The sequence below is a fragment of the Ascaphus truei genome, chromosome 5 (assembly GCF_040206685.1).
Source record: "Ascaphus truei isolate aAscTru1 chromosome 5, aAscTru1.hap1, whole genome shotgun sequence".
Taxonomy (NCBI): Eukaryota; Metazoa; Chordata; class Amphibia; order Anura; family Ascaphidae; genus Ascaphus; species Ascaphus truei.
Window position 1 is genome coordinate 302,068,403 of NC_134487.1, and position 16,891 is coordinate 302,085,293.

Genomic DNA, 16,891 nt, shown 5'->3' on the forward strand with positions numbered 1-16,891 from the left:
ACCTCTTCTAACACAGCACATTGCAGGCCTATCCTACTTCTCCTAACACAGCACACTCCAGGTCTATCCTACCTCTCCTAACACAGCACACTCCAGGTCTATCCTACCTCTCCTAACACAGCACATTGCAGGCCTGTCCTACCTCTCCTAACACAGCACATTGCAGGCCTATCCTACCTCTTCTAACAGCACATTGCAGGCCTGTCCTACCGCTCCTAACACAGCACATTGCAGGCCTATCCTACCTCTTCTAATAGCACATTGCAGGCCTGTCCTACCGCTCCTAACACAGCACATTGCAGGCCTGTCCTACCTCTCCTCACACAGCACATTGCAGACCTGTCCTACCTCTGCTAACACAGCACATTGCAGGCCTGTCCTACCTCTCCTAACACAGCACATTGTAGGCCTATCCTACCTCTCCTAACAGCACATTGCAGGCCTATCCTACCTCTCCAAACACAGCACATTGCAGGCCTATCCTACCTCTGCTAACACAGCACATTGCAGGTCTATCCTACCTCTCCTAACACAGCACATTGCAGGTCTATCCTACCTCTCCTAACACAGCACATTGCAGGCCTATCCTACCTCTCCTAACACAGCACATTGCAGGCCTATCCTACCTCTCCTAACACAGCACATTGCAGGCCTATCCTACATCTCCAAACACAGCACATTGCAGGCCTATCCTACCTCTGCTAACACAGCACATTGCAGGCCTATCCTACCTCTCCTAACACAAGTTAACCTTATCTGTTACTGTTGAATACGCTCATAATCATATATTATCTCTAACTGTCCACGAAATGTTTGTAAATTGAATGTTTTACCACTATTCATTCAATACAACCATGTATTATCATAACTCTGTGCCCACGACATACCTGAAAACGAGAGGCCACTCTCAATGTATTACTTCCTGGTAACACATTTTATAAATAAATAAACGCACCCAATAGGCATTATGGTGAGAAGCGTGGCCAATGTAAAGCTGACAAGGTGCATGGTGCCACACTGAACGTCTCTTCACTTGCGTTCTCTGCAGTGGATGTTGATGTATTGTTAATGGCCAATTACCGTGCTTTTAGTTTCCACCATATGGAACGGGTCTTTCATCCTCTATTTCCTGCATCAATGTATCAAAGAACACTGAGGTGTGAGATACCGGATGAAAGGACGCCATCTAATTCAATGCTGTGATTTAGGAAGTTTCTATGAGTACAGGGAGGAGTTGGGAGATGTGCATATAATAATGGGGTTATCAAATGTATCGTCGCCCTATACTGTATGCTTTTATTTTCCATTTCTTTTGTCACACATCTCCACCAGGTTTGAGGGGACATAAAAGATATTATGATACAAAAATAAAGGGGAACATTTCAATCATCAAAATAACTAACTTTGTATAAGAAAGAGGGGCACCAGAGTGGCAATAATCTCCACATTATATTTCAATAAAACATACAGAGAATCTCCGTCGCTAACACAGAAGGTGAATCCATAATAGAACATAATGCATATAATAAAAAGGCACAGATAGGGTTACACACCCTCCCAGAGAGACTCTGCGTTTCGGGCAACAGAGAATCCTGACAAAGTGCTGTTGCCGAAACGCTTCCCTGGGCGTGTGTGTCAGTTTATGTAAGTCGTTTTGTGGATTCATTGGAAGGTGATTCCTTTTTAAAGAGACTGAACCAGAGTTTTTTTGTGTATGCTTTTTGGTAACAATGTATATTTGATCTAAAACATTTGGCACATTTTGTAAAAGTATTTTACATGCTGTTAATTGTCTGCAGTTTTTCTGAGTGCGCTTAGTTACATTTTACTATTACACATAAAAGATATTGCCATGCTGATAATCTGGATTAATTATAAGAAACCCTGGGACCATGGTTAGTCTGTTTTATAAACAGGTGTAAAAAAAAACCCCAATCTTCAAGTCCCGGGATTTACACCCTTTATACATTGTTTATGACATTCTGAAATTCAGAATACATAAAGTACAGTAGTTTATCAATATCAAAAAATGAATACAAAAAAATAAACAATGGGATTAGTCACTGAATTATATTTAACGCCTTGGTTTGGCTCACAACCCCAGTTAGCCATTTAATAGTAAAATGAACAAGTAAATACATGTATTTCAAGCCATTTAGCACTCGCAGGGTTAAAAGGAAACAAATTCAGTGACAACAAATATGATGTTTTTGTAGAAATGAAACTGCACAATGTCAGCTTAGTTCTATGAAATGGCTATTTTCCATTGCCATGATGTTCTAGAACATGGTACTATGAAATGGTTCTTTTTCTTTGCCACGTTGTTCTAGCACACAGTACTATGAAATGGCTATTTTCCATTGCCATGATGTTCTAGCACATGGTACTATGAAGTGGTTATTTTCCTTTGCCACATTGTTCTAGAACACGGTACTATGAAATGGTTCTTTTCCTTTGCCATGTTGTTCTAGCACAGGGGAGAGCAGACAGGGGGTGCAGCGCAGGAAGATTGCGCACCCCATATCTAGCACACGGTAATTGGAAATGTAGCCTGTTCATTATTTTGCTCCCAAGGAGAGAGAAACAGAAGACACAGTCCCCACCAATGGCGGAGTCAATATGTTGCCGCCCATAGGCACTTACCGTTTTGCTGCCAGAGCCGCCTCTTCCTTAAGCCCCGTCCTCCTTCCTCTGCTGCTTCATGGCGTCAAATGATGTTGTGACGGCGCATTTCCATGACAACGCGACATCACATTGTCATGGCAACGCTTCGCCATGTGATGCTGCAGAAGAAGGATGAGGGCGGCATGAAGGAGAAGGTGTGAGACCTTTACAGAGGCCCCGCGCTCTTCCGGAAATCCGTAGGAAGAGAGCGGGGCCTCTGTATATGGGGGAAAGTAAAAGAATGAAAATGTGCTGCCCCAAAATGTTACTGCCCTAGGCCCGGGGATATCTGCCTAATGTGAAATCCGCCACTGAGCCAAACCCTTCCCCCTTAGTAATAACTCCCTGGCATAACTCTAATTTCATGTGTCAATAAAAGTGCATTGCTAAGGTTCTGCAGAACCACAATCTACATTTACATTTATTGATCGTGTTTTCCATTTATACTATTGGGGTTTAGAAGTACAGTAGCTCAATACAGCACATTCTGCCCTGCAGGTCACGGCAGCAATGTCTGCACGGGGGCTTACCTTGGATCCTTATATTGGTACATACATCAATATGCCACTTTTGGGTCAGCTAGTAATGGCTGGGGACCTGCACGCACAGCATTAATACTTCCATGTGGAAGATGGATGGGTAACGATGATCGCCAACAATGAAAAATGGATGCTCAGCACAGCAGAGGTCGGGCCATTATTATTGTATTAAAATTCAGCACAAGGAAGTAATGTAAAGTGATGTAACAAAAGGAGAAATCTAATAACCAAACCAGTCAAAGGCGTCTTGTTTCCTATGGGGTTTTTTAAATACGTTTTCACACCATGTTCTGGGTGGAAAATATGGATTGAAGCCGTGCAGTGAGCCATCCATCCCATATGATTAAACAAATAGGGGATAATCAAAACACCTACAGTATGTTCTGTAGTACTGTGCAGCACTCAGATATAAAATGAAAGCGCACTTAGATTGCAAGCTCTTCGTGGCACTTTCTCCCTTTGCCTAATGCTGTTGTTTACCTATTGCGCTTATCCCCACTGTCTTATATTTTATTGACCTTGTGCTTTCAATTTTGTAATGTGCTGAGTACAATGTTATGTAAATAAAATGAAACACACACACAACGTGAGACTGGAAGCAGAGCTTTAAATACTGGGATCTGTTTAACACTCCCCCGTTTCTCAACGTTGAAAGAACTGAAGGAAACTGCTTTTTAACATTACTTGCTGTGACATTTTTAGGAAAAATGTGCTGTGTTTATTTTGCTTACAATGTACGTAGGTAAAAACATGTGATAGTCACACGTGCCTCCAGTCATATCCTATTTTTCAACCTTACAATACAGGTTTAAATGATTTCCTTTGATTGAATCCACATTAGAAGCCTATGCCCCTTTTCCACTTTGGTCTGATGAATGTGTATGTTGGAGACGTTTCGTATATGCAAACATCTCGCCTGCGCACACGTATTCCAGCAGGACATATTCTGCGCAGCTGAACCGTCTTCAGCATTCAGATACTTCCTTGTGTTAAGAGAGAGAGCAGAAGCTTTTTGTTTTTTAGGAAAAACAATACGAAAAGAGCGATGCCATTTAGATACCATTCCTCATGAATATGCTAAATAAACAGTTAGAAGTAGGGGCAATAAACAGTGCTGTTTCCTCACCTTGTCGTCGCTTCGAATTCAGGTGATTTGCATTAGAAACACCATAGGATGTGGAGAAAGACCGACTTTTGCTTATATTCATCAAAACAGAATTGTTCCAGGAGTCGGAGCTGCCACTGCTGTGAAGTCAATGAATAAACAGCTTTTATTATTAATGAAGTTACCGATCGCCGTTGCATGAAATTCACTCAATCACTGACATCTCAAGAATATATGCTCTTGATATAAAAAGTTTCCTCATCCAGGGGCTTCACACACCTTCAGTTACAAAGTGCTGATTAGAAATACCAGCACAATCAAAGCCAATGGGCAGACATTGTTCTATTACAGTTTCATGATCAGACTTTGACTTATATTTTAACCAATAAAGTGCCAGTAGAGGCTCTGCAAAGCATTGCTGGTTCTTCTGGCACTCGAGGGGTTCATCATGTAGCACATTTTGTATCAGTTTATTTAGTTGGCAACTAATGATGAAGAGAAACATGTATCAGTTAACAGAATTCATACTGGAACCAGTTACCTAGATCCGTGTTTTTCAACTGGGGTTCCATGGGCACCCCTAAAGGGTGCCCTGCCATTTTCAGGTCATTTGAAAACTGTGCCAAATACACAAACATTTACAATGCATCTGATCTCAGTCACGCTATTAGAGAGGGTTGGGGTTCCTTACAATGCATCTGATCTCAGACGCGCTATTAGAGAGGGTCGGGGTTCCTTACAATGCATCTGATCTCGGACGTGCTATTAGACAGGGTTGTGGTTCCTTACAATGCATCTGATCTCAGACGCGCTATTAGAGAGGGTTGGGGTTCCTTACAATGCATCTGATCTCAGACGCGTTATTAGAGAGGGTCGGGGTTCCTTACAATGCATCTGATCTCAGACGCGCTATTAGAAAGGGTTGGGGTTCCTTACAATGCATCTGATCACAGACGCGTTATTAGAGAGGGTCGGGGTTCCTTGCTATTCATCTGATCTCAGACCTGCTATTAGAGAGGGTTAGGTTCCTTGCTATTCATCTGATCTCAGACCCGCTATTAGAGAGGGTTGGGGTTCCTTACAATGCATCTGATCTCAGACGTGCTATTAGAGAGGGTTGGGGTTCCTTACAATGCTTCTGATCTCAGATGCACTATTACAGAGGGTTGGGGTTCCTTACAATGCATCTGATCTCAGACGCGCTATTAGAGAGGGTTGCGGTTCATTACAATGCATCTGATCTCAGACGCGCTACTAGAGACGGTTGGGGTTCCTTACAATGCATCTGATCTCAGAATTACAATTAGAAAGGGTTGGGGTTCCTTACAATGCATCTGATTTCAGACACGCTATTAGAGAAGGTTGGGGTTTCTTACAATGGATCAGATCTCAGACGCTCTATTAGAGAGGGTTGGGGTTCCTTACAATGCATCTGATCTCAGATGCGCTATTAGAGAGGGTTGGGGTTCCTTACAATGGATCTGATCTCAGACACACTATTGGAAAGGGTTGGGGTTCTTCACAATGTATCTGATCTCAGACGCGCTATTGGAAAGGGTTGGGGTTCTGCAGAATTTCATAATATAATTATAAGGATCCTTAACCAAAAAAAGTTTGGAAACAACCGACCTAGATGAAGATGTGTCATGGGGTTTGATGCTGGCACTGCGGTCTCTCCTTACAGGCGCTGGTTCCAATGTGGGTAAGCCTGTGGCAGATGTTGTTGTTGTCCATGTAGATGAGACCCTTCGTAATAGTCCTGGAGGAAGACTTCTACGTAAGCGCTATGGAGAAAATGATAACAAATTAAATAAACAGTTGCGGTGAAGCCCAGTAATTCTTCATCTTCTTAGTGCGGGGTTAACCCACAAAACAGATAGACAGGAAAACATGGTGATAAGGGATGTTGCTAATAAGGCTAATGCTTATTAAACAGGAATCTACCAGCTAATGCCTACATAATAATATTCTGTACTTGTTAAAATAAAACAGAGCAGGAAGCCAGATACTAGATTTCTCTTTGAGTAATGCAACTTTAATTAAATTATTAACTGTATTATTGTATTACTTTTCTAGCAATTCATATAGTGGACCTGAAATGGTAAAAAACACAACTTAAAAAGCGCTTTCATTTCCTCAATATGCAGCATTAGATACATGATAAAAAAAATACTTTTATTTTAAGATAGAGTGAAAATACATTTTATCCTAAGTTTTTAGACATGCTTAAGCATGATAATATAACTTGCCGATAGCATGTTTTTCTTAGATAGTAAAAACTTCTTCTTCAATTCTATGAGAAACTCTGATGAGACTTATAATAAATATATCTAAAAATGTTTAATTAATTAATGTTACTCATCAACTAATAGTTATCGCATCTGCTTGCAGTATAATGATGGTGGATGAATTTAAGAACCACTATAAGTTTATTATCAATAAGTCAGAAAGTAGTTTTATTAAAGCTGTGCCAACTGCTATTTCATTTATTTAAAATGTTGTCTTGGTTACAACACAAACTACAAACAAACGCCCAGGAAAATATATCAAAGAGCCAAATTAGACTGAAAAATACAATGATACGAATGATTAAAATGACTGATAGCAATATGTGCAAATCATCACAATCACTAATATCTTAAAAGCTTACAGTGAATAAATTCTGCGTCATTTATGTATTTCTACATTTACTAGAGTTCTCTCTGACCACAATTTCACAAAACAGCAAAGACAACTGTAGATTGATTACTTAGCATTACGGCTTTCACTCATGTTTCTGATTCTGCGTGTTTAGACGTGGTTTTATTAAGTGATACTGTATGTTTGAACTGCTTACAGATGTTTTTCAGTGCTTTCCTTAAGCTGTTCCTTTTCTTTTCATTATTTCTTTGGGGTGAGAAGGGAGCGATCCAATCAGGAGCACCTCATGAATAATAAAAACATAAAAAACAATAATAGTGTAGTATGTTAATATAATATTGGCTAGATACAAGTCTTGGCTCTTGAGGATATTCTACTTACAAGATGTAATAAAAAGTTGTGCTTTTTTCTGACTCAGTCAGGAGATGTGTGTGTATTGGTCTTCTATTACAGGGTTGTTTGCATTCAAATCTCCATTCGGTTCATGCAAATGAAACAAAACAGATATAGCCCAGTAGTGCAGATAGTAAATACAAAGCGTTTATATATTTTGAGGAATAAGAATAGTACTCACACTAAGTACATTTGTATGTACATGTAAAGGTTTCTTTAGCAAATACTCTATTTGCGGCAGTGTTTTCTCCCAGTCTTCCTCCTATGGTAAAGTGTGTCGCCAGCGACGGCGTCTGACGTCACTTTCGCTTTCGCGGGTGGACCGCATCCGATGAATATTGCTGGCGACGCACTGGAGGAGATTCAGCCTGGGGGTTCTAGCGTCCGGCGTCTTCTCTTGGAGGCAGCTGCAGCTAGTTGGTTTGCTCCCAAACCAACTAGCTGCAGCTGCCTCCAAGAGAAGACGCCGGACGCTAGAACCCCCAGGCTGAATCTCCTCCAGTGCGTCGCCAGCAATATTCATCGGATGCGGTCCACCCGCGAAAGCGAAAGTGACGTCAGACGCCGTCGCTGGCGACACACTTTACCATAGGAGGAAGACTGGGAGAAAACACTGCCGCAAATAGAGTATTTGCTAAAGAAACCTTTACATGTACATACAAATGTACTTAGTGTGAGTACTATTCTTATTCCTCAAAATATATAAACGCTTTGTATTTACTATCTGCACTACTGGGCTATATCTGTTTTGTTTCATTTGCATGAACCGAATGGAGATTTGAATGCAAACAACCCTGTAATAGAAGACCAATACACACACATCTCCTGACTGAGTCAGAAAAAAGCACAACTTTTTATTACATCTTGTAAGTAGAATATCCTCAAGAGCCAAGACTTGTATCTAGCCAATATTATATTAACATACTACACTATTATTGTTTTTTATGTTTTTATTATTCATGAGGTGCTCCTGATTGGATCGCTCCCTTCTCACCCCAAAGAAATACTGCATCTGTGGGAAATCTTAGCAAATTTCCTAGAAAGGTTGAGAAGTATCCGGTCGGGTAATATCCTATATACATTTGTATTTTAAATTTGTATATCACTGTTTATATTTAAGGAAATTGTGGCGCCTATACGAATCATTTAAGGTACCTTTTCTTTTCATGACACAAACTTGTTTATTTATTTTTTATATTATAGTTCTTCGTATTTACCTTTGGTATCGTCATCTTGTCTCCTTTCTCGGGGCATTCTTCCGAGTCTGAACATGTGTAGTTCTCATTGAAGGAAACCAGTGGGTTCATTCTGGGCTTGTGGATGGGTTGGAAGGTTAACTGGGTGCTAAGTAGATTGCTGACCGCTCGTAAGGAACTGCACACATGGGGTGGTAGTGAAGAATCTGCTAGAAGGTCTGTAATAAGCCCGTGTGCTTCTCCCATGACAGCGATGTCTACAGTTATGCTGGTACTTGAAGACTGAAAAGAAAACAAAAAAAAAAACATATTTACAAACTAGTTGCAATTTGGAGTGTTTTTCTTAATTGATTTGATATTTAAGAATTTTTAAGCATCACAGCGTTTCCTCTTTCAATTGAAAACCCTGAAAGGTTCAAGGTTACGGACCTCACTGACCTAAACCCTGGGAGGTCACCAGAGGCCTTTCCAAGCGTTTGATGCAAATCAATGATACAGAGCAGAATGGCAAGGAAAGTCACGTTCTGGAAGATGCTGTGTGCATGAAGACTGTCATTTAGTACAACTGTATTGAACCATAGAGCAAGCATGTTTGGTGAGACAGTTACCTAATATAATAATAATATTAATAATAATAATAATAACATGTTCTTGTATAGCGATGCTAGTTTTACGTAGCGCTTTCCAGAGACATGTTGCAGACACTACCTAATATCATGACAGCGTTTCTGAAGACCGTTGGAGCCAGTGTATGTGATTAGGACGAGATGTGTGATTTGTTCGCTGTAGTTCACAAACTAGGTGAACTTTGCCGATTTTGTTTTGTGAAGCACTTTTGAAGACATTTGCAGAACCCTTTCTGTACGGCCAAATTTTTGGCAAAAGCCGCAACATTTTGCTGTTACCTGGCAACAACCTTTCTAGCAATCCAGAGCGATGTGAACTTTTACAAAATATTAGCAAAACTGCTAAACTAAGGTGAAAATTGTCAAATACTTCAAATTTGAAGACATTTGCCACCCAGAAGGCTTAATGATAAGAATACTGAATTCCTTGAAAACCTTTTTCACCAGACTGCAGGATATTGATGGTAAAAGCTTTAAAATGTGCAAGGTCAAAGACCAACCTGAGTGACCTTCTGGGTGTTACATTTTGGTCAATGCCACTATAAATGCAATATAATAAAAAGTAACTATGAAAAACAGGTACAGGTGTGGTCGCCTAAGCAGATTGGCAGTGTGTGTGTGTGTGTGTGTGTGTGTGTGTGTGTGTGTGTGTGTGTGTGTGTGTGTGTGTGTGTGTGTGTGTGTGTGTGTGTGTGTGTGTGTGTGTGTGTGTGTGTGTGTGTGTGTGTGCGCGCACGCGTGTGAAGTGAAAAATGATCTACTCCAAGTAAGTTTAAATAAACAGTAATCTGACTACAGATCCGTCTGAGTATTTTGACCCTTTGTTGTTCTGCAGTTTATACAATTTGATACATGAGCTATGATTAACAACAAGCTGACAGAACACCAGTGAACTGGTTCTGATCTGCAGCTGGTATCCATTGTACAAATAAATTAGTCTCTCAAATATAATAAAACTGTCACATTTCATTGAAAGAACTGGTAACACGAGAGCTGAACTTTTGTTCTTTGCAATCATAAAACCCAGCCGTTTCTTGGAGTGAATTGCAAATGAATTGGAAGCAGAATATTACCAATGGCACAGGACAAATGTGGGGAGGCTTTAAACCAAGGGAGGGCAACTCCTGTCCTTAAGGGCCACCAACAGGTCAGATTCTAGGGATATCCCTGCTTCAGCACCGGAGGCTCAATCAGTGGCTCAGTCTTCAACTGCAACACCTGCGCTGAAGCAGGGATATCCTGAAAACCTGACCTGTTGGTGGGCCATTGAGGACTGGAGTTGCCCATCGCTATTATAAATGCTAACACTAAAAACTTAAATATGAATACTAAAATAGAACTGTATTTGTTATACGTTATTATGTATGTTATACTGTAATATTCTGTGAAAATATCATCTTCATCAATGCCCCATGCTTAGCTCATCTGTGCTTTTGTTACGTGGTCACGTCTGTCTGTCCAATCACACAGACTGTCATATAATGCAACCTGTTCAAAGATAACAATAGTTTTCAAATGATCCACTTCTTTGCTGCACGCGCTTACAGTGGGGGCTCCGCTGTCCCACCGAGCAATCCAACCAGAGCATCAAAACAGCAACAGAAAAGGCAGCACAGCAGTATTGTATTGTATGTCTTTATTTATATAGCGCCATTAATGTACATGGCGCTTCACAGTAGTAATACATGTGGTAATCAAATAAATAACAGAGCATGGGAATAAGTGCTTCAGACATAAAAGTAACATTAAGGAAGAGGAGTCCCTGCCCCGAGGAGCTTACAGTCTAATTGGTAGGTAGGGAGAACGTACAGAGACAGTAGGAGGGAGTTCTGGTAAGTGCGTCTGCAGGGGGCCAAGCTTTATGTATCATGTGTTCAGTATTATCCACAGTGCTATTCATATGCTTGTTTAAGCAAGTGTGTCTTAAGGTGGATCTTAAAGGTGGGTCTTAAAGGTGGATAGAGAGGGTGCTAGTTGGGTAATGAGGGGAAGGGCATTCCAGATGTGTGGGGCAGTCAGTGAAAAGGGTTTAAGGCGGGAGAGGGCTTTAGATACAAAGGGGGTAGAAAGAAGACATCCTTGAGAAGAACGCAAGAGTCGGGATGGTGCATAGCGAGAAATTAGGGCTGAGATGTAAGGAGGGGCAGAAGAGTGTAAAGCTTTAAAAGTGAGGAGAAGAATGGAGTGTGAGATGCAGGATTTGATCGGAAGCCAGGATAGGGATTTCATGAGGGGAGATGCTGAGACAGATTTAGGAAAGAGTAGAGTGATTCTGGCAGCAGCGTTTAGGATAGATTGTAGGGGAGACAGGCAGGAAGGCCGGACAGCAGGAGGTTACAGTAATCAAGACGGGAGAGAATGAGAGCCTGAGTCAGAGTTTTAGCAGTCGAGCAACAGAGGAAAGGGCGTATCTTTGTTATATTGCGGAGGAAAAAGCGACAGGTTTTAGAAATGTTTTGAATGTGAGGGGCGAATGTGAGAGAGGAGTCGAGTGTGACCCCTATGCAGCGTGCTTGGGCTACTGGGTGAATGATAGTACTTCCAACAGTAATGTGGAAGGAGGTAGTAGGGCCAGGTTTGGGAGGAAGTATGAGGAGCTCTGTTTTAGCCATGTTGAGTTTAAGGCGTCGGAGGGCCATCCAGGATGATATAGCAGAGAGACATTCAGAAACTTTGGTTTGTACAGCAGGTGTAAGGTCGGGTGTTGAAAAGTATATTTGTGTGTCATCAGCATAGAGGTGATAATTAAACCCAAAAGATGTTATTAGGTCACCTAGAGAGAGTGTATACAGAGAAAAGAGAAGAGATCCCAGGACAGAGCCCTGGGGTACCTCCACAGAGAGATCAATAGAGGAGGAGGAGGTATTAGCAGAAGAGACACTGAAAGTACGATGGGAGAGGAAGGATGAGATCCAGGATAGAGCTTTGTTCCGAATACCAAGAGTATGGAGAATGTGAAGGAGCAGTGAATGGCAAATAGCAGAATATGAAAAAACACACAAACATATAGCATAGACTTACAATGAAGAAATGTAAATGTATGTATCTTTTATTTATATTTTTAACAATTGAATGAAAATCATGACATTGTCACAAGATCATTCACAGAAGGTACATTTGTGGTGCACACCACAGATGTACCTTCTGTGAATGATCTTGTGACAATGTCACGATTTTCATTCAATTGTTAAAACTATTAACTATTGTACATAGGTAGCACCCATTTGTGTCACAAATAGACACTTGAAAATAACGTTGTTATAAGTCTATCTATTATAAAAGAGTGAGCGGTGTGTTATGTCTCCTGTTTTGCTTTTATTTATATACTGTAGCGCCCACAATGTACTCAGCGCTTTACAAAAGAGACAATACAATACAGGGAATTATAATATAATAAGTGCAACAATAGGAAAGGAAATCCCTGCCCCAGAGAGCTTACAATCTAAGTGGTGTGTTGGGGCACGTACAGAGGCAGCAGGTGATATACATATAGATATGCTTAGTTGTACACAGCTTGAAGATTCTATCTACAGAAACACGGAATTATTTGTGAACTTACTGTACCTCCTGGGGAGTGGGTGCTGTCATGCAATGAGACACCAGCGCCCCCGGAGGGCTTTCGAACACAGCACAAGGTCTTGTATTGCTAATTACAGTACGTGCTACATTATCTGCACCAGGGAAGTCTGGTGTGCGGTAACCCTCTGGCAAGGGTGCCACGTCCCAGGGGGGGAAACTCTGCAAGGGGTCAGCGGGCATATCCCGCGCTGCCTGGAGTCGTAGAGACGGGGATCCGCCTCTCCTCTCTCAGTCTGACACAAAAGAGAGAGGAGCCTCTCATCTCCAGACACAGCAGGATGCACCCGCTGAGGAGCCCGGAGGGGCAGGAGGGGGGGGCGAGGTGGGAGGGAGGAGAGAAGGTGTGAGGGCTTTGTGTGGAGGGAGGGAGGTGAGTGCCTTGTGTTGGGTGGGGAAAGGCGTGTAAGTAAGTGAAAAGGGGGGGAATGTGGTGTTTATGATTAAGAGTGTGAGAAGGGGATGAGTAAGGTCTGAAGAGCAGGGGTACCCCAAAATTTGTATATACCTTCAAGGGTGCCTGTAAGAGATGTGTGCAGAGGTACATACAGTATAATGGAGACCAATTTGGGTGAAATTATATCTTGGCTTTATTGAGCCTGTTCCTTTATCAGGCAAAACATACAAAAACAACAAAATAACAAACCCCTATCCCTGTGTAAGGGTAACTTACTTCCCCAGACCCTATCTGCTGGACTGGAGGGATATTCCCATTACCAGCCTATCACCCCAAAGTCTCAGGAAATACCATAAGCAGGTGGCCCTCCATGTCAGTCTCTGGCAGGTTCCTTGGTCCTCTGTGTGCAGGAAATATAGGTTCTTGGGTGTCTGGATCTCAGCACAGCGTTTGTGCTCAAGACAGTGTGTGTGTGCAGGGTTCTCTGCTCTCCTTCTGTCAGCCCAAATGTGAGCAAAGAAATCTCTCTCCTGTGCCTCACATGAGGCTTTTTACAGATCACTCATTAGTCCAGGTGGGGCTAGTTAATTGAGTGGCTGCAATTAACTATCTCTCTGCTGGATTCTCAGAGCTCAATATTTTGAGTATAACAAATATTGGATAATATCAGGAAGTACGTTATACGGAAAGAAAAACCCACCTGCAAGCTGTTTCTCAGTGTGGAAATGCGTTTTGTTTGTACTGTATGTGCCCACCTGCAATATTATTTATTCCACCCCAAAGTTGTCTCTCTTCCAGTTTAGGACAATAAGTGAGGATTGAGTGCTTGTGGTAAACTCTGCACCAAGGCGTTTGTTCAAAAATAATCTGGACTTGATCCCAGTATACTGTGTTTAATACCAGATGGCCCAACTCTTTTCTTCTTTCTTCTTTATCATCTTATCATTTCTTTCTTTCCTTCCCCCTGTTATTTACTCCCATTTCATGTTTTTCTCCTTAGTTTGATATGTGTCATGCTGCTTTCAGAACTTTAGCCTGAGATGGTCACGGCCTCTTCATTCCTTCTGCAAAAATCCTCTGTCCTCCTCCTCCTCCTCATACAATTATCTAAAGTACGGGTCACTGACATTGTAAAGGAAAGATGGAGCAGCAGATGTTACACAAACATGTTTTAATGCTCCTAGGAAGCAGACATTGGCAAAAGGGAGGCAAAAATCACAGACCCAAACAAAAAGCCGGATTTTATAAAAATGGCGCCTCCCCAAATAATAACATATCCCACCCCCCCCCCACGTACACATTAATAATACGCTAACTTCTTAGAGGACTTCTTGGTGCATTTCTATGTTTTTTAGGCAAGGCAATAACAAAATATGAATAATAATAATAAAAGATAAACTCTTGATGGATCTTCTCCAGGACAAAGAGCTCACGTTAGTATTGAGAAAGTCTGGTAAGAAGGGCAATTAAAAGAGTGGCAATTAAACACGGACTGTGTCCCAGCTCATATTAAAGACTGTTTAGAAGATCAGGGTAGTTGGTCCTGGTGCTATTGAGGAGTCTTTCAATGGTGTGTAGGACTGGGGTGCAAAGCGGGCCCCCCTAACTTCATGTGGGGAAGTAATGAGGCAAAACATGTTAAAAACTGTGACAGCATACCATCATTTTATGGATCAGATTAAGGGGGTAATTCCGTATTCCCCAAGGCCGTATTCGGCTGAAAATGCCCAGAATTGTCACTTCGGACAATATGGAATATGGCACTTAGGGGTTTTGTTCAAAATCCGCCGAGGCGGTGAGTCGAGCTGTTTTTGGATGAAATTTCTTATGGGGAATTTCGGACACAAACGGCCCAATCTGCAACTTTCTCAGATATAGGATGTGCCTCTTAGTTTAAGGTACTAGTTTTACATAACTATTGTAGCATTAAGTCCAAACTAGAATACAGCTCTGGTTAAATAAGTCAACAGACTGACATGCCAGGTATGCTGTATATAGCGCCAGGTATGCTGTACATAGCACCAGGTATTCTGTATGCAGCGCCAGGTATTCTGTACATAGCGCCAGGTATTCTGTACATAGCGCCAGGTATTCTGTATGTAGCGCCAGGTATTCTGTATATTGCACCAGGTATTCTGTATGCAGCGCCAGGTATTCTGTATGCAGCACCAGGTATTCTGTATGCAGCGCCAGGTATTCTGTACATTGCACCAGGTATTCTGTATGCAGCGCCAGGTATTCTGTATGTAGCGCCAGGTATTCTGTACATAGCGCCAGGTATTCTGTACATTGCACCAGGTATTCTGTATGTAGCGCCAGGTATTCTGTACATAGCGCCAGGTATTCTGTATGCAGCGCCAGGTATTCTGTACATAGCGCCAGGTATTCTGTATGCAGCGCCAGGTATTCTGTATGCAGCGCCAGGTATTCTGTACATAGCGCCAGGTATTCTGTATATAGCGCCAGGTATTCTGTATGTAGCGCCAGGTATTCTGTACATAGCGCCAGGTATTCTGTACATTGCACCAGGTATTCTGTATGTAGCGCCAGGTATTCTGTACATAGCGCCAGGTATTCTGTATGCAGCGCCAGGTATTCTGTACATAGCGCCAGGTATTCTGTATGCAGCGCCAGGTATTCTGTACATAGCGCCAGGTATTCTGTATATAGCGCCAGGTATTCTGTATGCAGCGCCAGGTATTCTGTACATAGCGCCAGGTATTCTGTACATAGCGCCAGGTATTCTGTATGTAGCACCAGGTATTCTGTAGCACCAGGTATTCTGTACGTAGCGCCAGGTATTCTGTATGTAGCACCAGGTATTCTATAGCACCAGGTATTCTGTACGTAGCGCCAGGTATTCTGTACATAGCGCCAGGTATTCTGTATGCAGCGCCAGGTATTCTGTACATAGCGCCAGGTATTCTGTATGCAGCGCCAGGTATTCTGTACATAGCGCCAGGTATTCTGTATATAGCGCCAGGTATTCTGTATGCAGCGCCAGGTATTCTGTACATAGCGCCAGGTATTCTGTACATAGCGCCAGGTATTCTGTACATAGCGCCAGGTATTCTGTATGTAGCACCAGGTATTCTGTAGCACCAGGTATTCTGTACGTAGCGCCAGGTATTCTGTATGTAGCACCAGGTATTCTGTACAGAGCGCCAGGTTACCTGGTGCTATGTACAGAATACCTGGCACTACGTACAGAATACATGGCACTATGTACAGAATACCTGGCGCTATGTACAGAATACTTTCATTTGAACTGTTCATCCTACTACGGCGGACCCGGTTTCCCCCATTGGAGAGGAGATCATAGCGCGAGTTGCGGCGTCGCTGTCTTGTGACGTCAGAGGTCCGGAAGTCAAGGATCGGAGGGCTGCGAGTGTGTACCCTACTACTGCAGGAGATTAACCCCTACAGCGGTTCTCTCCCTCGCTCACCACGAGTTTGCTGGACTTTCAGCCCCAAGGAGTGGGACTATCCAGGATTTGGCTCGTGACTGAGAGATCCAGAGACGGGAAGCTGCACTTACCTAGATGACATCTTATCTGGAGATCTGTCTGGCGCATGGGTAACATTAACCCCTGACATGCTGGTTTTTTCTACCCTGATGTACGCATAATACTTACCTGTACTGTTTGATTGAATAATATTCTGTTAATGCACTATGAGCGCTGTGCGCTGTGTTTTTGTGTATTTTGTCTAAACGTGTAGGGGGTGTTTTGAGCCATCCCAGGTCTCACGGCTGC

At 42.3% G+C, this 16,891-nt stretch overlaps 1 protein-coding gene across 15 annotated transcripts in view; it reads right to left on the bottom strand.

Moving 5' to 3' along the window:
* Nucleotides 1-16,891, bottom strand: part of PDE3A (phosphodiesterase 3A) — a 355,481-nt gene that overhangs the window by 46,296 nt on the left and 292,294 nt on the right. For all 15 annotated transcript variants that reach the window (XM_075602953.1, XM_075602952.1, XM_075602962.1 and 12 more), the window contains 3 exons: nucleotides 8,559-8,819; nucleotides 5,938-6,092; nucleotides 4,330-4,448 (listed from right to left, as the gene is read on the bottom strand). In XM_075602953.1, the coding sequence (XP_075459068.1) occupies nucleotides 4,330-4,448; nucleotides 5,938-6,092; nucleotides 8,559-8,819 (535 nt within the window). The remainder of the gene's footprint in view (nucleotides 1-4,329; nucleotides 4,449-5,937; nucleotides 6,093-8,558; nucleotides 8,820-16,891) is intronic.